The sequence below is a fragment of the Podarcis cretensis genome, assembly GCF_951804945.1.
Source record: "Podarcis cretensis genome assembly, chromosome: 2".
NCBI lineage: Eukaryota > Metazoa > Chordata > Lepidosauria > Squamata > Lacertidae > Podarcis > Podarcis cretensis.
Genome location: NC_137171.1, coordinates 112,147,960 through 112,175,595, shown reverse-complemented (window position 1 = coordinate 112,175,595; position 27,636 = coordinate 112,147,960). Strand labels below are relative to the sequence as shown.

Sequence of the window (27,636 nt, the reverse complement as noted above, 5' to 3'; positions counted from 1 at the left end):
ATACCCCACCCCTTTATTATTTGAATTTTTAAAATAAGAAAATTACAAAGTTTAGGTCTCCTTGGCTCCTTTGGGAGGAAGAATGGGATATAAATTAAGTATATAAATAAACAATCTCAAATGTCAACATAATTATGCCAAGATTCTCATATAAATAATTCTCTTAAGTCTGTTAGGAAAAGGTAAAGGGACCCCTGACAGTTAAGTCCAGTCGTGACCGACTCTGGGGTTGCGGCGCTCATCTCACTTTACTGGCCGAGGGAGCCAGCGTACAGCTTCCGGGTCATGTGGCCAGCATGACTAAGCCGCTTCTGGCGAACCAGAGCAGCGCACGGAAACGCCGTTTACCTTCCGGCCGGAGCGGTACCTATTTATCTACTTGCACTTTGACGTGCTTTCGAACTGCTAGGTTGGCAGGAGCAGGGACCGAGCAACGGGAGCTCACCCTGTTGCAGGGATTTGAACCACCGACCTTCTGATCGGCAAGTCCTAGGCTCTGTGGTTTAACACACAGCACCACCCACGTCCCCTTAAGTCTGTTATTAACGCGTAAATAATGACTATATGTAAGTTGCATATTTCCTTCTGTTTTTTTTTTCTTTTGCAAAATATTAATTTAATTACTTCAACCATTTCCCCTATTTTTATTCGGCAAGCCAGCATTTTATGGTTCAATTGGTTATTGATCAGTCATTTAGACCACAGTAGCTATCAGCTGTATTTATACTGAATTTTGCATTACTTTCTATGGGAAAGCGCGCCTTGGTTTTGGAACACTTTGGTTTTGGAACGGACTTCCGGAACAGATTCAGTTTGAGAACCAAGGTACCACTTTACTTTGCTTTTCCAAGGAATCTGGGTAAAAGCTGAACCCAATAGAAGTAATCTGAGCCTTGAAAAGCACAGAGGGCTGAAGAAAAAGCCACCCTCATCACCTTATGTCCAAGAAGGTAGTGATTGGTGGTGATGGTGGGGCTTAGAGGCTTTGTGGCCACCAGGGGGAAAGGGGGCACCCCCATACTGGGGGCCCCTGCTCTAAGAAGATGCTTCACTCAGGAATGGGCTTTCAGCACTACAATTAAGCTCCAAGTCCTTCCACATACAAAAACAATTTCTGTTTTTTATTCCAAGTTTTTCACCACAGAGCCTGGTTTTTAGAAAGCACGCACACGCACATGCACACACACAACCCTTTTTTGCTGCTGTTCTCATCAAACAGTTGTGAGACAGGATCCCTTGGAGATCTATCCAAAGACCTGCCAGGAAATCCAGATCCACCTCCTCCCTGCTCGTGCTTGTTCCTCTTGGTGATTCTAGCTTCACAAGACTCGGGTTGCCCTCTGAAAACTTAAATGAAAAAAATGTCAGCCCCGCATTCAAAGAGGTGTGATTAACACTTCCTGATCTTGGATTGCCTTGGCCAGGCTGGTTTGCACGCCACTGCTTGCAGACATTTCCCCTTATTACGGAGAGCTTAGCGGACTCATGCACCGCTTCCAGGATGGCTGAGGACATACTTTATGCTGATATAAAGTTCACTTCTCAGACAGGCTCTTCAAGCCTGCACAGCCCATCTCAACAACCTGGTGAGTGCTAGTGTCACCTGATTGCTTTTAAACATTGGTGGTTGTCTTTGGGACATGGGACTAGAAAGTAGGCACTTGGAACTTTCACCAGGATGGTCATTTGGGCTCTGCTTGGACCCCCATGTTTCTGTGCCATTTTTTTACGGTTGCGATCACGCAAAATAGTTGGTGCAAGTGTGCGGGAAAATTGCCCTGGCATATGGGAGAAATAGAATACTGTACGAAAGGTTGCATCTAAGCAATGAAAAGTTGCCCTAAGTTCTGCTTTAGGGCAAATTCATTGAAATCAACGAACCTTAATTAGATTCAGGTAGGTGTTGGTGTGACGCAGTAGAAATATATATAAAAATAAAATACTTGTCTAGTAGCACCTTAGAGACCAACTAGGTTTGTTCTTGGTATGAGCTTTCGTGTGCATGCACACTTCTTCAGGTATCCTAAATTAGTTATGTCCCTTAACTTCCATAAACATGAACTGGTCTGCTTTGAGTAGGAGTAGCATTCAATGCAACCCACAGAAATTGAAGGGTGTCTATGAACTGCGCCTTCGGTTGAAGTAGCAATGCATGCAGCTGTATTTTTGTGGGATAGAGGGAAGGTTGAATGATGTACAAAGGCTGGGGGGGGGGTGCAAGTGAAATGTGAATCTTTGTTAGTAACTGCCTTGGAAAACGAGAGAATTCCACACGTATCTGCTTATTAACATAGATCAACTTATGCTGACAAAATTATCTCAGTTTAACACTTGGAATTCAGCACACAAGCAGTGTTTGGAGCTCATACCACCTAAATGCTTTAGATTAAGGCAGTCTATGGCCCCTTCACTGTCTTGTTTTTGGCACTTGCTAAAAATGTTTTTATTTCAGCAAGCGTACCCAGGCATGTAGTTTTATCGTGTAAGTTCAAGCCGTACAATTGTTTTAAATTTGCTTGTTTTATTTATATTTTGATTCAAAAGGATGTGTTTTAATGCTTGCTTTTACTGGTATTTTACTGAATATTTTATATCGTTTTTTGTGAACTGCTTAGAGGCTTTCTGTCGAATAAGCACTAAAGAAATAAAATAAATCGGAACAAATAAAAATGGGGTGTTCTTATTTTTAAAAAGAAAAGCAATAAGTATAGCACAGTGATCTGTACAACTCCTCCTCCAGAAATTGGATTTATTGATCAAAATTCAGTTTTTGATTCAGTGGCTGTTTCTTTGGCAAATCTTTTTTTTTTTTAATTATTATTTTGGTTTAGGCCCAAAATGTGATGCCAGAATATGAAAGGTTTTTGTTTTGCTTTTTAAATCCACTATGTGGCCCAATAATTGATCATTCGCCTCCTCTCCCCACAGATTTGAAAATGTCTGTGAATACGTGAATTGTGCTGCTAATATTTCTCCTTACATCTCTAGAGCAGCACATTTGGTGACTATTTGGCATATTGGTGTGGTAATAAATTCATACGGGTGAACGTGTGGTGTGGGTAACATTGCTTATGGGTGGGAATGTTGGCTTCCCCACACATCATATCACTGCATTTTTCCTATATCTGCAATCGGCTGGAGGCAAGCTCACTTAAGACTGCATAAACACATCCTTCAATTTTGTAAATTAGTTGTCACTCTTTATAGCTGCTCCCCAGCATTCCCGTTGGATCCAGATCGCTCTGTGGGCAGCATGCATTGGGAATGTCATCCTCGTGATAGCTGTGATAGTCCTGGGTGAGTATGAAAGTATATTTATAAGTAGCTATTCTTTTAGTGCGGGGGGGATGTTTTGGGGGGAGGAATGCTCTAGTTATCTCCCACTTGGACTACTACAATGCACTCTACGTGGGGCTACCTTTGAAGGTAACCCGGAAACTACAACTAATCCAGAATGCGGCAGCTAGGCTGGTGACTGGAGGCGGCCGCCGAGACCACATAACACGGTCCTGAAAGACCTACATTGGCTCCCAGTATGTTTCCAACACAATTCAAAGTGCTGGTGCTGACCTTCAAAGCCCTAAACTGCCTCGGCCCAATATACCCAAAGGAGCATCTCCACCCCCATCATCCAACCCGGACACCAAGGTCCAGCTCCGAGAGCCTTCTGGCGGTTCCCTCACTGCGAGAAGTGAGGTTACAGGGACCAGGCAGAAGGCCTTCTCAGTAGTGGCGCCCTCTCTGTGGAATGCCCTCCCATCAGATGTCAAGGAAATAAACAAGTATCTGACATCTGAAGGCAGCCCTGTTTAGGGAAGTTTTTAATGTTTGACATTTTATTGTGTTTTTAATATCCTGTTGGATGCCGTCCAGAGTGACTGTAGTAGTAGTAGTAGTAGTAGTAGTAGTAGTAATAGTAAAAACAACAACCAGTCTCTCTTTCCTAATGTTTTTATTAGGAAATGAACACAGCATCTTTTCACCTTCAGAATGGGCCCCCTCCTCATACATCGGAAATTGCACATTTGTTTTCTGCTTTAAGATGGTTTCCAAGAAGTTGGTTAGAAATCATCTTCCTGATTAAAGGAAGGCATAGACTTTTTGGTATGCTAGTTTCTGAGCTCTGATGTGACAGGAAGTTGATGTAGGCTGTAACTGACTCCGATAAAACCATTACATTTTCAAGTAGCCTTGAACTGTCTGTCCGTGGTGGGCTTAACTAACCACATGAGGTGAGAGATTCAAAGCCTTATGTGCACACATTCTAATTCTCTTTTGAAAATCTGACCAATTTTTATGCACGAATGGGAAACGAATCATAATGATTTTTTTTTTATAAAAAAAAATCTAAGACGTTTGCCACATATGGTATTTAACCAGGCCGGCTGGAAACATTTTGGGGAATCATTGAAAAGTGAATGAATATTGAAAATCAGTAGTGGGGCACAATGTTTAATTTTATTTTTCAAGGCTCAGCAATTGAACAATGGGAAGATTATGAGTTGTTTCTACTCAAGGGTATTGTGAAAAAATAGTGGTTTTCACTTGGGTTAACAAAATTTGCAAAATGCAGATTTAAATTCTAAATTGTTATAGATCAGTGGTTCCCAACCTTTTTTTGGCCATGCCACACCTAACGATCTCTAAAATCCTGACACCGCCCTCCCCCCCGTGACATATAATTCTTATTATTCAAAGAGTGAACTCCTATTCACGTGAATGAAGCCTAAAAGGCCATTAACTGTTAATACCTTATTCTCAAATTGCCTCCCTTAAAAATCAAATTGCCCCCCTGTGTGGTGTTGGGAACCACAACTGTAGATGTTTCAAAATCCTGCTCCCGGTGTATTAACCATTAATTCAAGGAAATATTTAATTCAAGGAAATGTTCTGAGCAGCTCTATATTTATATAGGGGAACCAGTGTGCCTCCTCCCTTGGGCAGCTCATAGAGGCTGCTGGAGAGCAGGTGTGGAGGAGGAGAGGCTCTGGCAGATCTGAGGTGCCAGGGAGTGAGAAATGTCCCCATTTTCATCTGAGGAATGTTGGAGGGTATGCTATCACATACCCTCCACCATTTTCCCAATGAAAATAGGGACATGATATTCCATCATCATCATTATCACCATCACCATCACCATCTTAATTTTATTATTTATACCCCTCCCATCTGACTCGGTTGCCCCAGCCACTCTGGGCAGCTACCGACATATATAAAAACATAATAAAACATTAAACGTCGAGAAACTTCCCCATACAGGGATGCCTTTGGATGTCTTCCAAAGGTTGTATAATTACTTATCTCCTTGGCTTGGTGGGTGAAATAACTCCACACCCTCCAACATTTCTCCAATGAAAATAGAGATGTCCTAAGGAAAAGTGGGACATTCCAGGATCAAATCAGAAACAGGGATGGCTTCTGTAAATCTTGCACTGTCCCTGGGAAATACAGTGGTACCTCTGGTTAAGAACTTAATTTGTTCCGGAGGTCCGTTCTTAACCTGAAACCGTTCTTAACCTGAGGTACCACTTTAGCTAATGGGGCCTCCCACTGCCGTCATGGTTTCTGTTCTCATCCTGAGGTAAAGTTCTTAACCCGAGGTAGTATTTCTGGGTTAGCCGAGTCTGTAACCTGAAGTGTTTGTGACCCGAGGTGTTTGTAACCCGAGGTACCACTGCAGAGTGAATTGGAGGGTCTGCTATCAGCAACCGTTGGGGTAACAGGATCCTTGCTGGGGGAATGACATTTCCCCCACCTCAGGGCTCCTCCACATTTTACTCTAAAGCAGGTGTGAATCCTCAGTTTTCTTCAGATTGAGTCACTGTAGTCCCCACATGTGTGCATTAGGCTTTGTAAAACGGTTTGAACCAGCTCTTTTGTGTTGATACTGATTTCCAATTCCCCGTTTTGATCTGGGCTATGTCTCCTTGTTTCCAACTCTTTCTTTGTTAATAACCCATGGAAGTATGCTGTCTCTCTGTGTCTCTGTTTGGTGCTACGAACAATATTTCGGCGACTTACGGTGATATCAAAGTGCAGCAACTGTCAAAATTTGAGGTGTTAACTTGTGGGTTGACATAGCAGACGACACAGCGATTTCTCCAAAGCAGCTCTTTATTTGTAAGCTGGAACAGAACTAAACTGAGGAGCTCAGTCAGCCTGCTTATATAGAGCTCCAGAACAATGTAACTGTTGCCATTTTCTAAAACTATCCATGCACTGAACGTCACTTTTCGATCCTTCATTTGCATAAGTATCTACAGTATCCCCCTGCTGGCCCAGGGTGAGAACTTCAGTACATAACATGAGGCATGGTGCTGTTTACCATTGCAGGCCTGTTTAGCATTTGCCGCTTGGCAGGGCCAGCTGAAAACATCTTGCCAACAGAGGCAAAATGCCTCACCCCCATGGATCCGGGTCCCCGCCTCAGCCCCATCAGCGCAACTGCAACCTCAACTGTGGCTGCACCCGTGCTGCAGGAGTGCAGTGGTGAGGGCGCAGTGGCAGGAGTGAGGGCAAAGCCCCTCAGGGCTGGCAGCAACACAAAGGTGGGGATGGGGTGGGGGACAGATCCATCACCTGAAGAAAATGGCTTCACCTCGCCTCATGCATGGGCCACCCCTGCTGCTTGGTAACAGCTTCTGAAAGGAGACAGAGAGATTATCGTACCTTTGATTTTTTTAAAAAATACTTATTATCAGTGCTTTCTTCTGGGGGGATGCAGAAATACGCATATCCCTAAACATTTTGTGAATCTTTGTACTTTTGTCCCTTTAATGTATTTATTTCCCTCAATTTGAACTATAAAATGGTGGTTAAATATAAGCACTGCTTATTGTTAAACGTTTTACAGTGGTATCTTAGGTTACATACGCTTCAGGTTACATACGCTTCAGGTTACAGACTCCGCTAACCCAGAAATAGTGCTTCAGGTTAAGAATTTTGCTTCAGGATGAGAACAGAAATCATTCTCCAGCGTTGTAGCGGCAGCAGGAGGCCCCATTAGCTAAAGTGGTGCTTCAGGTTAAGAACAGTTTCAGGTTAAGAACGGACCTCCGGAACGAATTAAGTACTTAACCCGAGGTATCACTGTATTAGTTTACAAAAGTACATGTGTTGCCTCTTTTAATGTTTTTAGATAAAACTTGGACCAGGCAAATTCATTTTAAACTATGTCAGTGAAGCAACGTATTCCGATTGGCTGTCAGTTGGGAGTAGACTGAAAGGTGAGGAGAAGTAATGCCAGTTGGGAAAGTCAGTGAGGGAGGGAGGTGTGAGGCAAAAGCTGAGATAAAAAGCTGAGATAAAAATGGGTATCTGAGGCCTGAATAAGAAGCTGTTCTTCCCGATTATGTTGATACTGTAATGGCTTCCTGGTGAATATCAGAAGAAGGGAGCTGGTGTCTGTGTTAGGCCAAGATGCAGCCCAGATAAAAATTTTGACAGAAAAAAGTGGAAGAAGTGTGTCACATCTGCTCATCCTGTATATTTGTAAGCCTGAAGGCACCTTCTTCCAAAGGAAGCTGAAATTAGGGAAGCACTGAACCTTTGGATCTTCTCAGTGCTTGGAGGAATACAGTGCAAAAAAGAGAAATATTTCACAGATTCCAAGAAGGACAGGTTACTTCTTTTTGCAGTATGCTTAAATTGCAAAGGACTCATCCTTTTTCTTGGCATCTGTGAGTTATTTTTTTGCACCTCATTCTTGGATGCTTCCTGGTTTTGTGGTTTTGGGAGTAATAGGACAATTGCAACAATATATTCTGTTTTGAAAGCATATAGCTTCAAAATCTTTCTGTCCTTAAAAATGCCGATAGAAATCCCATTGCCACATATTTTTGTCTAAAGAAAGCAAGGACTCCCTAATGTTTGCATAGGAGGAATTTGGGCAGGTGTGTTTACTTACATCCCTGCATGATAATGTTTCTCCCAAATTCCCTCCTCTGCACAATGAGTAAATATACAAGTATCCTGGTCTCTTTTGCAGCTTGCCTTCATTATCTTATCATATCCATCTTCTTCTCCCCATTCCTTGGCCTCCATAATTTGAATTTGTGTCTTAACATTATGTCCATTCATTTTAATGACTTTATTTGTTTTGTGGGGGCAGCTTTGCAGCTGGAACCTGAAAAGGAAAAAATTCTACTGAACCATGGTGGATGCAATGCTTCGATAGACAAGTTCTGGGGTTCCTTAAGACACAGCATCTGCAATCAAAATCAGAACAGGTCCTCAGGTAGAATTGATATATTGTACTGCTGTCTCTTTCAAGCATAGCAATTGTATGTAAGAGCTTGCTTTCAGTTCACATCTATGTTGTTTTGAGGCATAAAACCTTCTGTAAAGAAACTCATTCATTGTGGGTGAATCATAGACTTATAGAATTGTAGAGCTGGAGGGAACCCCAACGATCTCCTTGCAATGCAGGAATCTCAGCTAAACAATCCATGACAGATGGCCATCCAGCCTCTGCTTAAAAACCTCCAGGGAAGGAGAGTCCACAACCTCCCGAGTGAGACCATTCCACTGTCAAACAGCTCTTACCATCAGAAAGTTTTTCCTGATATTTAGTTAGAGTCTCTTTCCTTGCAACTTTAATCCATTGTTTTAGGTCCAACCCTACTGAGCAGGAGAAAACAGGCTTGCTCCATCTCCCGGTGGCAGCACACATTCCAGCTTGTCAAAATCCTTCTTAAATTGTGGCACCTAGAACTGGACACATGACTCATAGCTTGGTGGCAGAGCACCGATCTTGGGTGCAGAAAGTCCCAGATTCAATCCTTGGTGTCTCAAACTGCTGCTGGTCAGTGTAGACAAAACTGAGCTAGATGAACCCCATGGTTTCCCTCAGAATAAGGCTGCTCCCTGCGCTCCTAAGTTATCAAGCATCGGTGGTTTCATTCTAGAGCTAACTTCACACTCAACTCTGGCCATTGCCGTTCTCACTAAGAGCCAGGTGCGGGAGGGGAGACCCACCCATTTGCCCTCTGGCACAAAGCCACTTCCTTGGTTATACCAAGGACAGCATTTAAGGCTATTAACTCACCTGGTTGGTTAATATGGAATCCTCCATTAGATTTTAACCTTTTCTGGATCCAGGACCCCAGGAATTAGAAGTGACTCAGGTATAATGGAGACTGACAGCCCCCCCAAAAAACTCCCCACCTCACCACAGTATTGTCAACATGAAGCTACAATGAGACAGATTGTGGAGACCAACTTGGACATGTAAGGCTGCAATTTGTCTTGTAAACTCCATCTCCACTTTTGTCCTCTAGAGGGCTCCAGTTTCCTCTCTCTGAACTCACTCAGATGCAAAAACTAGTGAGTAATAAACTTGCATTTGCGATGGCATGATGTGAGAGATCTGTACTTTGATCTCTGTATCTTTTTATATTGAAAGCATTTTGAGTGTGCAGGGAGGACTGAATTGGATCAGGACTATAAAAGAAGCTTTAAAGGGGGCGAATCTGAATCAAGCTACACGCCTGTTTCCCAGAAGAATCAACTGCCCACCTGATAGCTATTGTTTCACCTCCTCCCATTCTCCCCTAAAAAGCACCTTCTGGCTCAAATAGAGGGCATGCTTTTGGGTGAGAAGTCAGCACTGAGACCTGGTGGAAATTGGGAGCGTAATCTGGATCAGGGTTCTTCCTTCAAAAGAAATGTGGCAGATGCAAGTACATATTTTTTTTTAAATGAAACAAAAGTGAATAACATAAAAAGTTGGAGGACCCTAACTTTGAGGAGTTTCAAAGAGCATCTTGCAAACCATCAGTTTACTGGACAACTTCACTCAGCCGAGAGACACTGGGTGCTTACCGTTGCAGAGCACATACGTTTTTCACAATCGAAATGGAGGCCCAGTCATAATCATTAAGTGTCTTTCCTTCCACAGATAATTCCCCTTGCAAAGTGTGCCCTGTGCAATGGCAGCTCCACAGGGACAAGTGCTACTCGCTATCAGACTATGTGAAAACCTGGGATGAGAGCCAACATGACTGTTCAACAAGGGATTCTCAACTGCTGGTCATCCAAGACAAGGAGGAGCTGGTAAGGAGACAATTACGTATTTCAGGCAATACATTCCCGTGCAGGTTAATACTGAGGGAAGCCTGAGTCCAGCTGAGCTTAACTCTAGCTTAGTAGCTCTGCAATGATATCATGCTTTGTGACTTGAGAAGCATGTGGAGTGTAGGGCCTTGTTTAGTGCTTCATCCCATTCCCCCCCATGGCCAGTTCATCAGTGTCTAGAGAAGGTCTTGGGGAGCTTGACTAATGAGAACCAAAGCAGAAGTTGCAAGCAAATCCCTGTAACTGTAGCCCAAGTCCTCTTTTTATTTAGAAAGACTCTTTAGGAAGTTGAGGTTGGTGGTGGAGCAGTGGCAGAGGAGGAGCTGGTGTTCCCTTTGTTTCCCCCCCATTCCACATGGCCTTTCAGCGGCTTTTCCCCATGGATGCTTTAAAGCGTGTTTGGAGGCTTTTTCAATGGTGTTCCCACTATATGCAATTTCACAGTTCCTTGCAACGTAACCCCTGCGTAAATGGGGAGGCCTGCATTATAAATGCTTAATGCTGCTTTGATTACTGTTCTTGGTGAACGTTTCATTATAATTACTATCAACTTTCACATTTTATTACTTTATATTATTTTAATGTAAGCTTTATTCTGAAGTTATCAACTTGAAAATAATTTAACTTTTTTTATAAAAAACACATTATCTCATGCAGGATTTCATAGAAAGCATTACTAAAAATTCAAAATACTGGATTGGACTCTCAGTATTAAAATCGAAGAAGAAATGGATTTGGATTACAGGCTCCCAGCTTGATCAGAGTCTGTGAGTTGGTATTGTTTTTAATCTAAGCAAAAAAATCATACAATTTTGACTTTTGAGAAATTGGGAAAGGTCTGGGATGGCAAGTTTCTATACCATGAAGTCATGCAGGTAGTTCTATTTTTATTTTTATTCACTGGCCACTTCACTCCCCACTCATGGTCTCAATTGAAGTTCCCCCCTTTCTCCAGAACACTGGTTCTTGGGGGGAAGGAAAGATCTTTAGGGGTGTTAATGGAACATTTTCCCTATTTATAAGTGCTGTATGGAACCACAGTGGCAGGGAGTGGAGGTGTAACCCTTCCCACTTTTTTTTATAAAAAAAATGCAAAGTGAAAGAATAGTAGAAAATCCTCATGCTCCTTGTCATAACCAGTGACAACACCCTTCTCCATGGAATTCTTAAAAAAACTTCACCCTGTTTCTATTTCCAAGGCTTTCTTTCACTCCTAACACACACAAATGGTCAAAAAGAACTGGCCAAAAATATTAGCCTGACCTAAGAGGAAAATCAGAGAAGAGAGAAGAAAGGGAAAACTGGCAAGTTATTGGCAGTTAATGATGGGTGCCCCCCCACCCCATTTATTTTGGGGTTGCCAACAGACCGGTTTGGGTTTGTTTAATGTAGTTGGGAATGTGCTGCGGTCCAAATATGGACAAGCAAAGCCAACTCTTGCTCTCAAGTTCCTATATCTGCCCCATTGCCCCCATTTCACTAATTCTTCCTAGGTGGCAAACTGGTAGGTCATTTTCATTTCACTCAGAGGCGTAGCATGGAGGCGCAATTTTGAGAGGGGGTGCAGACAGTCGTCCCACAGCAGGCTCCTTCATCAGAACCTGGCTGCACTCTAGAAGGAGCTGCTCCTTGGTTATGGTGCTTGAGCCTGGTGCAGCCTAACCCAGGGGAGGAGAGCAGGCGAGGGGGAGGCAGCACTGCTCTGCCACTTGGTCACTTCTGACGTGGCGGCGGAGAACAGGAGGAGAGTGGGTAGCAGCTTCTCCAACCCTGTCCTACCCTGAACTGTGGCGCGGGAGGGCGCCCTCCGTGCCTTGACCCCTCATGCAGCGTGGGCATATGCCCTGCTGCTGTTTTGATTTCCATGGGTGTAAAGTATGCCCCAGTCCCTGGTGGCGCACCCCCCACTGCTGCAATCCTTCTTCCCAGGCCCCAAAGTCTTGGGGCAGGAAAAGGGCTGCTGCTCCCACTATCAAGCTCAGCATGACTTTTTCCACACTCTCCAGTTTGATGCTACTCATGCATGTTTGGAGGATTCAAATGCATGCAACCAGCTTATTGTACATTTTGGGAACACTCATGCTTTCTATTAAGAACATGAAAAGTAGTTGTAACAGACTTCAGTCCTGGTATTCAGATGTACCTTTTTCTTCCACAGATTTCCAGAACCAGACTATGGTGAAGGAAACTACTGTGCTGCAATAAAAGAAAGTGTCAGCTCTGAACCCTGCAATCGTGAAATTCAGTGGATTTGCCAGAAAGACTCTCTCCTACTGTGATATTTTAGTTTGATAAATATAAAAATTATGTGGGTTTTTGTTATTTGCCAGGAACGCACAATAAAAATGTCACTGAGTTACTGAGAAGATTATGGAAAGGTATTATTCTGTTGTCATCAAAATACCTTTTTGTGAAATCCAGAGATAGCAAACCTAAAATGGAATTCTATGTCAATTTATTTTGGCTAATAAAAGATTGGTTTTAAGTCACGATTGAGTATCAGCTGTATAATCTGATGGTGCATGATAATGATAATGATGATGATGATACCCCACCCATCTGGCTGGGTTTTCCCATGCAGTCTCGGCGTCTTCCAGCACATATAAAAACATCATAAAACATCAAACATTAAAAACTTCCCAATACAGGGCTCCATTCAGATGTTTTCTAAAAATTGTATAGTCATTTTTCTCCTTGACATCTGATGGGAGAGCGTTCCACAGGGCAAGTGCCACTACCAAGAAGGCCCTCTGCCTGGTTCCCTGTAATTTCATTTCTCACAGGGAGGCCCTTGGAGCTGGACCTCAAGGAATGGGTGCAGCTGGTGCACTAGATTTAACTGTGCAAATGCACTTCTGGCCATGGCAGAGATCTGGGCATCTAGACACAAGGCTGAGTCCAGGAAGTTGCATATCTATATGCAGACGACACCCAGATCTGTCTCTCTGCTCCATCTGAATGAAGAGAAGCAGTTGAGATGTTAGACTAGTGCTTGCAGGTGGTGATGGGCTGGATGGGGCCAATAAATTAAAGCTGAATGTTGAAAAGATAGGTGTCTCAGGTCCAGGAGGTGGGGAGGCAATCTGCCCTTGGAATGCTGGCTATGGTCCCTTTTGGACGGTGATGACTTGGTCACTGTGCTCCATAGCTTCCAGAATGAATTGGCTGCCTTTGAAGACAACTCAGAAACTTCTCTTGTCCAACATTCAGCAGCCAGATTTCTGACTATGGTTCTGCATAGATCTCATACAGCCTGTGTTTTAAAACAGCTTCACTGGTTGCCAGTTTGTTACTGGATCCAATTCAAGATGCTCACATTAGTTTTTAAAGTCCTAAGTGACTCAGACCACAAACAGCTGAAATACCACCTCCTTCCCATGGTCTCTCTTGGGCCCCTCATGGTAGTTCACTCACTCTCAGAAGCTTGAGGTGTTCACCCCCCCCCCAGTATTGTTTGAAGTTATAGGGAGCTTGCAATTGTTTGGGGTGAACACCATGCAACTATGATGTTTCTTGCTGCTTTGTGTCCTACCAATTAGCATTACAAAGCCCAGCTATGGATGTAATATGCAATATTTTTCTTACAATTGTAAATGATAGTGCCTTTGTTTTTTTATTGAATATAGCACTGTAAACCACATGCACCATTGTAATAGATTGCTTTGAAGTCATTTCTGTGAGTCCCCCCACCCTGAGAATAATGCACTCAGATAAATTGGTTTGTGCAGATCTTTTTGGGTAAGATACTTTCGCCATAATAACAGGTTACATCCAACTAAATCCTACTTAGGGCAGACCCTTTGAAATTAATGTTTGGATTTTTAATTCATTTCAGTGAGTCTACTCTGAGTAGGACTAGCATCCGAGGCAACAGTGTGGGGGGGGGTAGGGAGAGAGATATGTAAATTTTAATAGCAGGAGGAGGGCGAATAAGGGCTGAGAGCAAATGTAAAAAGGATGGGACAGCTGCATATTCCTGCATTGTAGTGGGTTGGACTAGATGATTCTCAACAGGGTGTGGCGTTCCCAAAGCAAAGGAAGGACTGAACTCTGATAAAATACACACGTAGGCTTGAACCAGCAAGACTCTGGGAGGAGTGCGTATATTAATAATTCCTTTTTTATATATAAAATATTTATTGGAGTTTAAACATTACAGAAAAACAGAAGCAAAACAAAAGAAACAAACAAGAGCAATAAACAATTACAAAACCACAAAAACAAAAATAAATTCAAAAATACAAAACATCAACAGTACAAAAAGAAAAAAAGAAAAAAACAAAAGCATACAAAACATACAAAAGAACCACATATTTTCATAACCTTACCTTTCATTTGCTTATTTCCTCGACTTCCTCACACCTCCTTTTTTGTATTCTAGTTCAATTAAATATTCCAGCAAGTCCTTTCCCTCTTTCACAAATTTAGTTCCATAGTTTAACTTAACACAATTTTAGACTTAAATTTACCTCTTTATCCAATGTCAATCTATTCATACTTAATTCTTTATAATATTTCTGCTAAAGTCATAACTTCTTTCCAGCATCTTTCTAACATTCATTAATTTTGGAATATTTCTGTAAATATGCTTTAAATTTTTTCCAATCTTCTTCCACCGACTCTTCTCCCTGGTCTCGGATTCTGCCAGTCATTTCCGCCAATTCCATGTGATCCATCAGCTTCATCTGCCATTCTTCCCTGGTAGGTAGCTCTTGTGTCTCCCAGTGCTTTGCAATGAGTATTCTTGCTGCTGTTGTAGCATACATGAAAAAAACTCTGTCCTTCTTTGGCACCAACTGGCCCACCATGCCCAGGAGAAAGGCCTCTGGTTTCTTTAAGAAGGTATATTTAAATACCTTTTTCATTTCATTATAGATCATCTCCCAGAAGGCCTTAATCCTTGGGCACGTCCACCAAAGGTGAAAGAAAGTACCTTCAGTTTCATTGCATTTCCAACATTTATTATCAGGCAAATGATAAATTTTTGCAAGCTTGACTGGTGTTATATACCACCTGTAAATCATTTTCATTAAATTCTCTTTTAAGGCATTACATGCCGTAAACTTCATACCAGTGGTCCATAACTGTTCCCAGTCAGCCATCATAATGTTATGTCCAACATCCTTTGCCCATTTAATCATGGCAGATTTCACCATTTCATCCTGAGTATTCCATTTCAATAGCAAGTTATACATTCTTGACAAATTCTTAACTTTAGGGTCTAACAATTCTGTTTCCAACTTTGATTTTTCCACTTGAAAACCTAATTTTTTGTCCTGATTGTATGCCTCCATTATTTGATAATAATGGAGCCAATCTCGCACTCTGTTTTTTAATTTTTCAAAGCTCGGTAATTTTAATCTGTCACCCTCTTGTTCCAAAATTTCCCAATATTTCGGCCATTTGGCCTCCATATTGAGTTTTTCTGGGCCTTTGCCTACATAGGTGTCAGCCTGTATATTAATAATTCCTGTCCACCCTCCGGCCCAGGTCGTTTTATTCACAAAAGAACTTTTTACACAGTGTTCGTAAGACCCAATCAGATTTCCTCTGATCATTTCAAAAAAACCCACGTGGGGACAAAGTTAAAGTTAAAACTACAAAGAGCTAATTTCCTACTTGAGCATGCATACACAATCTGAGAGTAAATGCTTTTAGTAAACTCCGGAGGTCATAAACAGCAATAAACAGTATTTACCATCTTCTTTTCCTGAACTCTCTTCCTGGCCTTAAGAGCTATCTAAAGATTAAACTACATCAAAGCTAACTATCATCTTTATGACCCAAGATGCCTGATGCAGCAACTGGCAACTGGGCTGTGTACGTGACTTGTCAAGCAGAGAGAAATGGACAGTAGAGGAAATGGCCAGAGATGCAGAGGGTTTGATCGGAAATTATTGTCAATGAATCGAACCCAGTCAATGCCATGCTTTCATAACGGTGTTTGAAAGATACTTGCAAAATCATATTGAAAAATCAGAACTCCTATTAGACTAAACAAGTTCCGTTTCAAATACTGAAATACTAAATAAGATGGATAACAATGTGTAATAGAAAAAGAAGTATGAAATTAGGTTAAAGGTGTGTGAAAGAAAGTAATAGAAGTGGAAAGAAATTGCAATTGAGTAGATTGGAAGTCCAACACAAGGGTGTGGTGAGGGGTGGTGGATGCTGATGGGGAAAGGAACTATTTGTGGGACTGAGTGTAGGTATGTTTGAACACTTTTAAGGATTGTATGAAATGTATGTTTGTATGCTTGTATATTTGTAACATATGTGTATTAATTCTGAATTATTTTAACAATAATAATAATAAAAAAGTCATATACGCCGGAATCTACGGTATTTATCTCACGGGTTTCTGAAGACGGATCAGCCTTCCCAATGTCCAGGAAGCTAGACCAGGCAAAAGCTGTGTGGCTCTGACAGTCTCTTCCTCTCCCACCCGGGGCTCCTCTTCAAGGCTTCCCTCAGGCAGGGCAGGAACTAGGCCAAGAACCCTCTGGGGGTTACTATGGCGACCGGAAAACCCTATCTTCCCCACTGAGCTGCAATGCCCAGAGTTCCCAGGGCAGAAGGTTGGGTGTTAAACTACTCATAGTTTCTCAGCCCTCTTTCATCAATTAGCAGAATATTATAAAAGCAGCACAATCCTCCTACGCTCTCTCTTCTGAAGGAAAGGAAATCTGCACCAAACACTAAATCTAGAACACCCCGATAAATTCCAGTTGTTGTTTTTTCCTCCAGCAGTGTTCACACATTCAATAGCTTGGGTGGATAGCCCAATCTCTTTCTTCTGTTGTGGAAGCTGCAGGGGGCCAGCAGATCATGTGTACCTCATTGAGTGTGATCTATAGGAGTCAGAAGTATGTTCAGTGCACAGCTAGTGCCCTTTCTCATCTGTGAACTGGTTTGCTGCAGATCCAACGTTCTTTACTTAGCCTGCTGGAGCTGGCAACACCTTGACGGTTTATGTACGCAGATTCTCCTCCCCCCCGAATTTCAAACCTAAAATTTCAAACAGAACATATGTTGAAATAATAATAACAGCACTTTTATCATTTACATTCTTTATTTCCTTGACATCTGATGGGAGGGCGTTCCACAGGGTGAGCAGCACCACCGAGAAGGCCCTCTGCCTGGTTCCCTGTAACTTCACTTCTTGCAGTGAGGAAACTGCCAGAAGGCCCTCAGCGCTGGACCTCAGTGTCTGGGCTGAATGATGGGGGTGGAGGCACTCCTTCCGGTATACTGCGCCGAGGCCGTTTAGGGCTTTAAAGGTCAGCACCAACACTTTGAATTGTGCTTGGAAATGTACTGGGAGCCAATGCAGGACCAGTGTTATGTGGTCCTGGCAGCAACTCCCAGTCACCAGTCTAGCTGCCGCATTCTGGATTAATTGTAATTTCCGAGTCACCTTCAAACGTAGCCCCACATAGAGCACATTGCAGCAGTCCAAGTGGGAGATAACCAGAGCTTGCAGCACTCTGGCAAGACAGTCCGCAGGCAGGTAGGGTCTCAGTCATTGTACCAGATGGAGCTGGCAGAATTGACATGCTCCTCCATGGACAGCCGTGAGTCTAAGATGACTCCAAGGCTGCACAGCTGGTCCTTTAGGGGCATAGTTGCTCCATTCAGGACCAGGGAATACCCGAAACATGCCTGCCCCCCTGTCCCCCAGAATCTGTACTTCTGTGTTGTTGGAATTCAACCTCAACCCATTAATCGCAATTCATAGAAAATATCCGTAGAAATATTTCTGGGAACTAGCATAAGACCAAGCAGAAGAAGAAATGCCAAGCATAGGTGCAGGAAGGCCTGGAAGCAAATTTTCACCTAAAGAAGACAATTGCATTCATATTCATATAACACAAATATTCATATTTCTAAGCAGCTTTCCCACCAAAATATTTTCTTTAGAATCTGGCCTAGAAAGGAAACATCAAACTCTTGCTGCACTATGACTGAAAATGAACTTCTATGTGTGCAGCTCACCACAAGGTGGAGCTCTGTGTATAATAAAAGAGAAGGCTTCTGGTCATTCAGGCAGGCTAGTAGTAACAATTGTGAAACTACAAATGTGCCTTTGACAGTGGCGTGCAGTGAACTTTTTCGTAAGGGAACAGTTAGGGCAAGTGGTGTCAGTTTGCGATTGTGGTGGAGTGGGGAACAAGTGATGTTGCAACACTGCCATGTCCAACATGGGCATCACACCTCCCTCTCTAAGCCAGGTAAAAGCTTCCTGGGTTTGGGAAGGAGGTGCCAGGCTTTAATACCTTCAGTACACTTATTCACTCGGAACATTTAGGGGACTAGCCTAGTCCCCCTAGTTCAGTGACTGCATGCCACTAGGACATGCAGTGCTATTTTCAGGGGGTACTCAAGGATACTCAGCACCAGCACCATTCCCCCCCCCCCAAATGTTACAAGCATGGCACTTACTGTAAGAACTTCGTGGTGAATACTGGCACCTTATTTTCTATATAAAAACATTAAATGTCTGCATAGCCCGGACATTTAAATGGCTGGTTCTGCCGAATTTCTAGTTTCTGGACTTTGGCATTTGTTTCTTGACACACAAAAGGGGAAAAAAAGATCTTACCATTTCTTGAAAATGGTGCCATCGATCCATTTCCAAGGTCCCTGGTCATTCATCTTTTGGAGACCAATCCAGTGGTCAGCAGGACCTTTGTATCGTCTCAAGAAACCCTTAATAAAGAAATGAAGTGTCAATACATTTCCAACCCTCATCCAATAGAGAATCAACTCTGTTTGGTGCTGCAGACTGTGCTCAGCATCTTTCCACTCACCATCTCTTCTGGGGAGTCAATCACGACCAAAGAGGCATCGAAAGAGGCACAGTAATTCTGGCTATAAGTCCAATTTCTGTCACTGTCCGAAAAATAGTAACATTTCCTTTGGTAGCCAATCCAGCCATCTGGACAGCATTCATTTGGAGTGGAAGGAGAAGGTAGGGCGGTTGGCAATACTGCGCATGTCCCTAGAAAGGTATCAGAAAGTGAGACAGAGTTTATATATAGTCCTACCCAAAATAAAGGTCAGGCAATGTACTCCACTCATCAACATTATATCTGTGTGCTGCCTTTCCATAAAAGAAATCATGCTCAAAGCAGCTTGCAACAAAGAAAATGGGAACACATCTCAAGCATCATAAGGACAATTGCATAAAAATACAGTATAACAACGTAATTGCAAATACACCACACACAAAAGCTGTGTGCAGGAGGTCTCCAGTCAACCCCCATCATCTCCAGGGGGCCTGATAAGGATGGGGAAATGAGAGTAGGAGGGAGGGCAGACAGCCCAGTGCCCATTTCTGTCCAAAAACTCAGGAGCTTGCAGGACATAGAGCAGCTTCTCTTGTGGCTCAACCATAGTTAGTCAACCTTAATTGACTATCCATGAAATACACAGCCAAGGTCTAGCTGACTCTCCCTGAGAATATGCCTTTGATTAGAACTGTATCGTACAATTTAAATCACTTGAAATTGTGTGCGTATTGTGTACGTATATTGTATGTGCATATTGGTCTATTATTACAGTACATGAAGTCTACCTTGCCTGAATGTGGGCCTCCATTTGCAACTGCTTCCAGGCTACCTCAACTGAACACCAATAAAGCTATTCTAGCTGCTGGGGAGAGGGGATCTGTGAGAGCAGGTGGCCTGTTGATAACCTGGCAGAAGTTACAGCAAAATGGCTCTTCACTTACCTGATAAAGCAGTTTTGCTGCTGCTGCTGATGGTGGTGGAAATGATCAGAATGACATTAAGCACCAAGCTCACAATTATTATAGTAAAAGCGAGTTTCTTTTTTTCATTATTGTGCAAACCTACAGGGAGAAATAAAGTGTTAATGTTAAATAGTGGGTAGACATGGCAGACGACACAGCGATTTCTCCAAAGCAGCTCTTTATTTTGTAAGCTGGAACAGAAAACTGAACAGCAAACAGCTCAGCCGGCCTGCTTTTATAGGCAGCCAGCTATCAACATTGTAGCAACAACAACCCAGGGTTTCCCGCCTAAAATAACTGACGTGGACCTGAGTGAAAACTATCTACAGTATCCCCCTGCTGGCCCAGGGTGAGAACTTTAGTACATAACACCTAATGTGTCCTTGGTTTCAGCAAGATGCCAGACAAGTCCTTCTAGAAACTCCAGAGTATCTGGGGGGCTCCAAGTCTACCAAGGCCTGGGTAGTCCACCCACATTGAAGGTGTGAGTTCAGGTTGCATCACAGCAAGATGTCATACCACTCAACAGTCCTGATTTATGCGGGACATCCTGGAATTACAGAAGCCAATCCTGGCTTCTGATTGCATCCTGGAATGTCCCATTTTTTGGTCTGAGTCTGACTTGTGGTGCAAGTCAGGTGGGGACCAAAAAAAGAAGTCCCAGTTTTGCTCAGTGGGATGTTTGAAGGGTATGAGAGGAACCAAATTCACCTGTGGCATCATGAAGCTCATTGGTTTGGTGCCTCCCACCACAAAGTCAGCCAACTGGTAGGCCTCTGCGCATGGCTGGTGAGTCACCAGTTATTTATTTTATATCTCCTAAGCTATCAAGGTGATGCACAATAATGTTTACCATATAGGCCTGAATATAAGCCTCACTTTTTTTTCCAAATTCTGACCATGAAAAGTTAAAGTGCAGCTTATATTTGCGACCTTACAAAATGGGCTTGGAGCGATCATTTTCTCTCCCCCCCCCTGTGTAATTTTAAAGGTGTGGCTTATATTCGGGTACAGCTTATATTTGGGCCAATAAGGTATATAATAAAACAAAAAAACCCAGTAGAAATAGGGGGAAAAGAATATAATATCATAATGAATTAAAAATGTATATTAGGACTATTATTGAACAATATTTGTAAATGAATATAGACAGACAACAAGAACTTAAATCTTTCTATATATACAAGTTCTTTGTTTACGGACATTTAATGAAAAAAATTAAGAAGAACAATCTTATTGAAAATGGACAAAGACAGTGCGAAAAGTCAAAGAGGACGTAAAAAAGCCAGAAGAAGGAAGGAGGGAAGTCAGCTCGGGAGAGCAAGAACAAATGCGAAATATAATGCATGTGTATGTACAGTATGTAACTAAAAATTTAATAAAGATCATCTGTAAATTACCTAATAGTGGCAGCCTTGTTAAATCCACTGGCTGCCAAGACTGTTACCAGAAAACAGCGCCAGTCAAGGGAGCTGCAGTGTCATATACTGCTATATTATAACTGTGTACACAGGGCTTTGGAGCAGGGGTGAGTTACCTGCAGCCCCCCAGATGTTGCTGGACTCCCATCAGCCCCAGCCATCATTGCCAGTGGTCACAGGTAATGGGAATAGTAGTCCAACAACATCTCGAAGGTCACAAGTTACCCATCCCTTTTAGAGCATCTGAATTGCCCTCAAAACAGAAGTTGGAAGTTTTTGTTGCTGGCAGCATGGAAGTGACAGGAGATCTCTGTCCTATGTAGAAACAGAATGGGATATTTTGTTCACGCATCTCAGGCTAGTGCAGCAACCTCAAGCGAATAACCTGAAACCATTTTAAACTTGATTGTAAAACAAACCATTAAGGGGATACAGTTTAAGCCCTTGCACATTTCTGTATAACATAGGGTTGGTTCCAACACATCACAGGTAGATCCATTAATGTGCAAAACAAAATGCATTAAAATGAATTGCTCAACCAAACAACATTTTCCTATGCTAGAAGAAGCTTTATTCATTCAATACAGGATAGTGAATTTTCAAGCTTGCCTCACCCAAGTAAGTCAAAATAGCAGTTTGTAGTTCACGGACCAGGATTAGCAGATGTACTAAGGTTGCTATATTAATTATATGGCAAGGATGGCATAACTGACAGTTAAAGAAAACCAGATCCAAATGTAAGGACTAGCCAGCAAAGTGGTTCGTCAGCAATATGCAGCTCTGAGTGGCTGCTTTCAGCAGATAATTTTTTTTCAGTTAATGCCATGTCACCAGCATGTAAACATGGCAATACTTGGTTCGTCAGATTGGGTTCCTGGAAGAAGGAGGAACCAATATGTTTTGAACGATAAGTTCTGAAATAGTGTTGCATAGCGCAAAGTTGTGAAGCCAGTCTTACAGGGGTTCTCTGCCAGGGGATTTGCACAGTATCATTTGCTTCTCAATTTGCTGAGAATTTTATTTTTTATTTTTTTAAAAAAATTATAAATCACCCACTAAAATATAAATTTCAGTATGGTCTACTGTAATGTATACCATTCAACCCAATCAGATGGGCATCATATAACAACAACAACAACAACAACAACAACAACAACAACAAAGCCTTAAAGTGCCACTGTGCTAATAAATGCTGTGGACCATGCACCTGCACTTGCAGATTCCTGGTCTCTTCACTTATCAGTGTCTATCTAGGTCTGCGAACAGCAGTATTGGGGACCATGTGGTCCTCCAGATGTTTTTGGTCTACAGGTCTCATCATTCCTGACCATTATTTTTATTTATTTTGGTTATGTATTTTCTGGTTTTATATTTTGATTTTATTCTGTGAACCACTCTGAGAATTCTGGGTATAGGGCAGTATATAAATTCTATAAATAATAATAATAATAATAATAATAATAATAATAATAATAATAGGCCATGCTGGCAGGGAGTGATTGGAGGGAGTTGGAATCCAGCAACATCTGGCAAGCCACAATCTCTCCATTGCTGGTGTACATGGAAGGGGAACTGGAAAAGCAGCCAGAAATCTCTCTCCTCAAGGGCAGCCTCACCCCCTTCTCCTTATGCATGCCTGCGTGAGAAAGTAAGGATAGTTCCATCTGAGAGAGGAAGTAAGAAGAGTCTGAGAAGCCTTCCTCGATTTTCACACAAGTGTCTATGTACCCATCCTTTTCCAATGGCTTTTAATTGCCTGAATAAATTAGCGTCTCCATGAATTTGATTAGTTGGCCTGCATTCTGCAGCTCTCATCCCAGCAGTAAATCCATAACTTTTCTGACAAACTCATGCCTTTCTCACCAGAACTCACTTACCATCTACACAATGGCCCTGTTTCAGAGAGAAGACTTCTCTTGCTTGTTTGGTGCTTCCATTACTTATGATTCCACAACATTTCCCATTCTCTGCTGCATCTGGATTCATGTGGAGCCTTTGCTCTGTCTTTTCAGTTTCATAGAAACCCATCTTTTCTTTCTTCCAGGAGGATTCACAGACCTCACAATAAATGCTACTCAGCCCTAGTTACACAGAGTTTTGCAATTTCTTGAGATATGTTCAAAGCAGATCACTGGATTGCAGATTCAAGCACAGTATGGCTAGGTGATGTGGTGAGAAAACACCCTTTTTAAATACCACTTAATCGTGTGCTTTAATCGGATACTTTGTCCAGCCAAGCTGTACTTAATAAGTTTTGCACTTCCCTGTTTTGTCTTCGTGACTCCTTTTATTTCTAATGAAATGAAAGCCTCTTCAGAGTCTGAAGCATCAGTTCTGTGCTTTTGCCAGAAAAAAATTCATCACAACATCAGTTTTCGCCATAGCATCAACACCCCAAGATTCCTCTGTGGAGACAAAATTACAGAGCGGAGAAATGAATTATCTCTTCTTGAAGTCTTTAAAAGGTGCAGTTTTGCTTCCATACTAGTATATTCCCCCCCACCAAAGGTAGTCCTAAAGGTAGTCGTACGTATACTAATTTACAGAGCTGGAAAATTCATATATGAAATACAGTATTGCTTCTTTTTAGTCTAAATGATTACAGTAATGTTTTTACATTTACTTGATGAAATGAGAGCATTGAGACAAGTGAAAGGGAGGAGCCCTTGAGATAGTTGAAGATGGCTAGTGTATTATATTTCCCCCCAGTCTCCTCCTACCCAGCTCCTCCTCCTCATGAAGCCTGTTTTCCAAGCCTTATGAGGAAATGTCGCTCTCCCCTGCACACGTTCCAGTTTGTCAACATCCTCCTTAAATTGCGGTGTCCAGAAATGGACACAGTTAGTTACTTGGAGACATCATTGTAGTCACAAAAGGAAAACCTGTTTTCCCTTTTCACACACACTCACACTCACACATTACATACGCTACGCTTCTGTTATAAATTCATAGAAAATCAACCATACATTGGATTTGCACTGTTCCACTTTTATTTTACTCCATGAAGGAAGGACTACAAAATGGGGAAGGTTTGATACAGGGCAGCCATAATCCCTTCAGCGTACCAGCACATCCACAGGAGCTCTGCCCAGTTGCTATGCCAACCCTGATGGTCCTAGACAGAAGACAATCAAGATCACAAAGAACTTGCATATGGGAGTGGATTCAGCATGGACTGAAACAAAGGACACTGATCAGATCTTCCCTCAGGGGGCAGGAAACTGCAAAGTCCCCTCTGTCACCTGGAAAATGACTCATGGGGAGGGGGGAGAAGGGAATCAGCCAGGTGACAGGACACTCAGGTTACCACCACAACTCCTCCCTCAACCCCTTCTTTCTGTAATGTATGCATGATGTTTCTGGGGGTGGGCTTGACCTAGAGGAGGGGAATTTCAAAAGTTTTTATAAGGTCTTGCACACCATTTTTCTGTGTCTTTCCTCTCACCTGCAAGTGAGGGGAGCACCCTGTTGCAACAGTCAATAAAGGCCAAGCCTACAGGCTGCTGATTTGCTCCAATTTACTCTGGTTGGTGTCTTTACTTTTTGTCCAAGGGAGCCCTCGGATTTTTCTGGTAACACTAATTGGGAAACTACTATGCAAATATAGGACCACCCCACTGGCCTGGCATTGAGAAAAAGTGAATGAGAGCAGCCCCTGAGATATTTGAAAATGGCTACCGTATCTCCCCTCAGTCTCCTCTTTCCCAGGCTAAACATAGCCAGCTCCCCCTCCTCATTAAACTTGGTTTCCAAGCCTTATTAGGAAATGTCGCTCTCCTCTGGACACCTTCCAGCTTGTCAACATCCTCTGTAAATGGTGGTGCCCAGAAATGGACACAGTGCTCCAGGTGAGTGTTATGTATTGAAGTTCTCACCCTGGCTACCAGGGGGTATTGTGTATATAGTTTTCACTCAGGTCCACGTCAGTTAATTTAGGCAGGAAACCCTGGGGTGTTGCTGTTACAATGTTGACAGCTGGCTGCCTATCAAAGCAGGACGGCTGAGCTGTTTGAGTTCAGTTCAGTTCCAGTTTGCTATAAAGAACCACTTGGAGAAATCTCTGTGTCGTCTGCTATGTCCACCACAATAGTGAGGTCTGACCCACTTTAATAAAGGTGCCTGGCACAAAAACCTTCGAACGGATCTGCCTAAAATTTGGCAGGCTTAATCCAGAGAGGCTCATATTTCTGCAAATTTCTTCCACTTTTCTCCGAACCCTTTCTTAGGTTCACCATTATATTGAATGAGGGGGTGAGAGCTTTGGGTGGTAGTCCTAGCAGTGCCAAGAGAACCTTCTGTCAGCACAAGGGGTTCTCCTTGCACAAGGGAACATTCTCCCCCTCTCCTCCCTCACGACCCCCAAATGTAGCCTAAGCGTTTCCCCAATCGAACAAAGTAGTTCTTATATTATTGTAGAAATGTTTTTTCTTCAGCCCCAAACCCTCTCCCCCTTCCTCCTCTCCTTCTCCTTTCCCCAGTCTCCCTCCCCATCTCCCTTTCCTCCCCCTCCCAATATTTCTCCCTCCTCCAATATATTATAGAATTCTTTTTACCTTCTGGCAGAATCAATCTAGCAGCTATGTTCTGCAGTGCAGGAATAGATATCTGCTGCTGATCAAGTCCACAAGAAGCAAAACAGAAAGAGTTTTCAAAGCGACTGGTTCCTGCTATTTATATTCTCCTCTTCCTCCCCCTCCCCCGCCAGCGAATTTCTAGTCAACAGTTTCTGACTCCAGCCCCACCCAGCCTTTAATATCACCTCCTCCCAGCCTGAATCTAGAGATAGTTTCAATTGCCCAAGGTCTTCTGCCCTGCTTCAGAGAACAGTGCAACCCTCTCAGGGGCTGAAGGCATTCTTGGGCACAAAGTGTAAAAGAATTTCTAGCATGATTTAAAATCAATCGCACAAACAAAGGGCAGGACCTCCCAGGGGGGAATGTGATCACCCTCAATGTGCAGAAGGAGAAACAGCTGCTGGCAACTTGGCGATTGCTGAGTTTGAGACCCTCCTTTCTTCTTCTTTTTTTTTCTTTTTTCTTCTCCCCCTAATGCCTCAACAAATGAAATGGATTTGTAAAAATGTTACACGGGAAAAAAAAAATACGAGGCATTACACTTACACTGTAAAACAAGAAAACCCTTAATAAAATATATTTTAAAAAAAAACAAACAAGTGACAAGTTTACTTGAAGCAAGGTAGGTATTTTAGTAAACCTCCCAGTGGGGAATGTGGTCACCCTCAATGTGCAGAAGGAGAAACAGCTGCTGAAGTCCCGGTGTCAGTTGGCAACTTGGCGATTGCTGAGTTTTGAGACTAAGAAATGACAAGCTTGCTTGAAGCAAGGTACATATTATAGTAAAAGAAAATTAAAAGTGTTATAATGGCAGGAAAATGCCTGTGGAAAGTTAAAAAAAAACACCATTGGTTTCTATAATTTTATGGAGTCTCTTGAGGGAGGAATGCAAAAGACAATGTGATTTAAAAAGTAATGAAAGGAATAAGTAAAAATGGATTGAAAATTGAAGATAATATAAATGCTGTTAATGTGTTAAGATTAAGAAATAAGATAAAACAAACAAGGAAAGGATTTGCTGAAATAACTATTTGAACTGGAATACAAAAAAGGGAGGTGTGAGGAAGTCATGGAAACAAGTAAATGAACTCTAAGATATAGAAAGAGGAATTTATTTTTTAATTGTTTTTGATTTTTTCTCTGTATGTTTGTTTTTTCTATTTTTGTGTTTTTCTTTTTGGTTTTGTAATTTACTTACTTGGAAACTTTAATAAATATTATTTTTTTAAAAATAAAAAAATAAAAAGTAATGAAAGATCTTGATATTTTGGAGGCGAGGTCTCACAAAAGATGGCAAGCGTTTAGGTGCCCAAAATCTGCTCCATAAAAAATGGTTAAGTAGCAGAAAGCAGTAAGAATTCATTATTTTTTGAAAGTAACAAACCTAACCTACTCATGCACAGGAGAGTCTCTGCCTTCCCCAACCTGGGAATCATGTAATTCCTACAACAATTGATTGTGAAAACCTCAGAGCGATTTACAAAAAGATAAAAAAATAAAATTGAGGGGGAAAACGCAACCCTAATTTAAAACATACAAAAGTAAAAATATCAAAGCAGATTATAATTACCTCAACTTTCTAAGCAACTGGTAGGCCTATCTACACCATAATGCTTTTCGCTGGCGCCAAACTTGTTTATACAGACCTATTGTCAGCAGCTGCTTCTAAAACTTGTTTTCTGGAACTGCTGTTCAGGAAGCCAACTGGGCAAGTCAGAACTAAAAGTTCCCTCTCCTTTTATTCTTCTCTCTTCTGCCTTCCCCTCTGGCTTGGCACAAAGACTGTAATTTTATAAACACCTCTTATGTCTAT

At 42.2% G+C, this 27,636-nt stretch overlaps 2 protein-coding genes across 9 annotated transcripts in view; one reads left to right on the top strand and one right to left on the bottom strand.

Moving 5' to 3' along the window:
* Positions 1–1,335: 1,335 nt before the first annotated feature.
* On the top strand, positions 1,336–12,440 carry LOC307209012 (killer cell lectin-like receptor subfamily B member 1A; the record flags this gene model as incomplete). Of its 4 annotated transcripts, none has more annotated exons than XM_079964091.1 (6): positions 1,336–1,586; positions 3,208–3,297; positions 8,111–8,236; positions 9,899–10,053; positions 10,732–10,841; positions 12,233–12,440. In XM_079964091.1, 6 exons carry the CDS (start codon positions 1,502–1,504, stop codon positions 12,351–12,353), a joined length of 687 nt encoding a protein of 228 aa, XP_079820217.1. In that variant the 3' UTR covers positions 12,354–12,440. The 4 variants fall into 4 exon arrangements, with proteins under 4 accessions (XP_079820217.1, XP_079820218.1, XP_079820219.1 ...); XM_079964093.1 differs by lacking the exons at positions 1,336–1,586; positions 3,208–3,297 and adding exons at positions 5,955–6,057; positions 6,310–6,631; XM_079964092.1 differs by lacking the exons at positions 1,336–1,586; positions 3,208–3,297 and adding an exon at positions 5,086–5,788.
* Positions 12,441–14,171: 1,731 nt separating this feature from the next.
* The window catches only part of LOC307209019 (C-type lectin domain family 2 member B-like), a 38,103-nt gene continuing 24,638 nt past the window's right edge, over positions 14,172–27,636 (bottom strand). The window contains exons 1-6 of one of the 5 annotated variants that reach the window (XM_079964103.1): positions 27,470–27,549; positions 23,127–23,654; positions 19,808–19,927; positions 18,885–19,075; positions 18,677–18,783; positions 14,172–17,082 (exon numbers count right to left, since the gene is read on the bottom strand). In XM_079964103.1, coding sequence (XP_079820229.1) covers positions 16,971–17,082; positions 18,677–18,783; positions 18,885–19,075; positions 19,808–19,927; positions 23,127–23,277 — 681 coding nt within the window. In that variant the 5' untranslated portion in view covers positions 23,278–23,654; positions 27,470–27,549 and the 3' untranslated portion in view covers positions 14,172–16,970. Of the gene's footprint in view, positions 17,083–18,676; positions 18,784–18,884; positions 19,076–19,807; positions 19,928–23,126; positions 23,655–23,866; positions 23,936–25,802; positions 25,962–27,393; positions 27,419–27,469; positions 27,550–27,636 lie in introns of those variants that run through there. The other 4 variants (XM_079964102.1, XM_079964101.1, XM_079964105.1 and 1 more) reach the window with 4 other exon arrangements.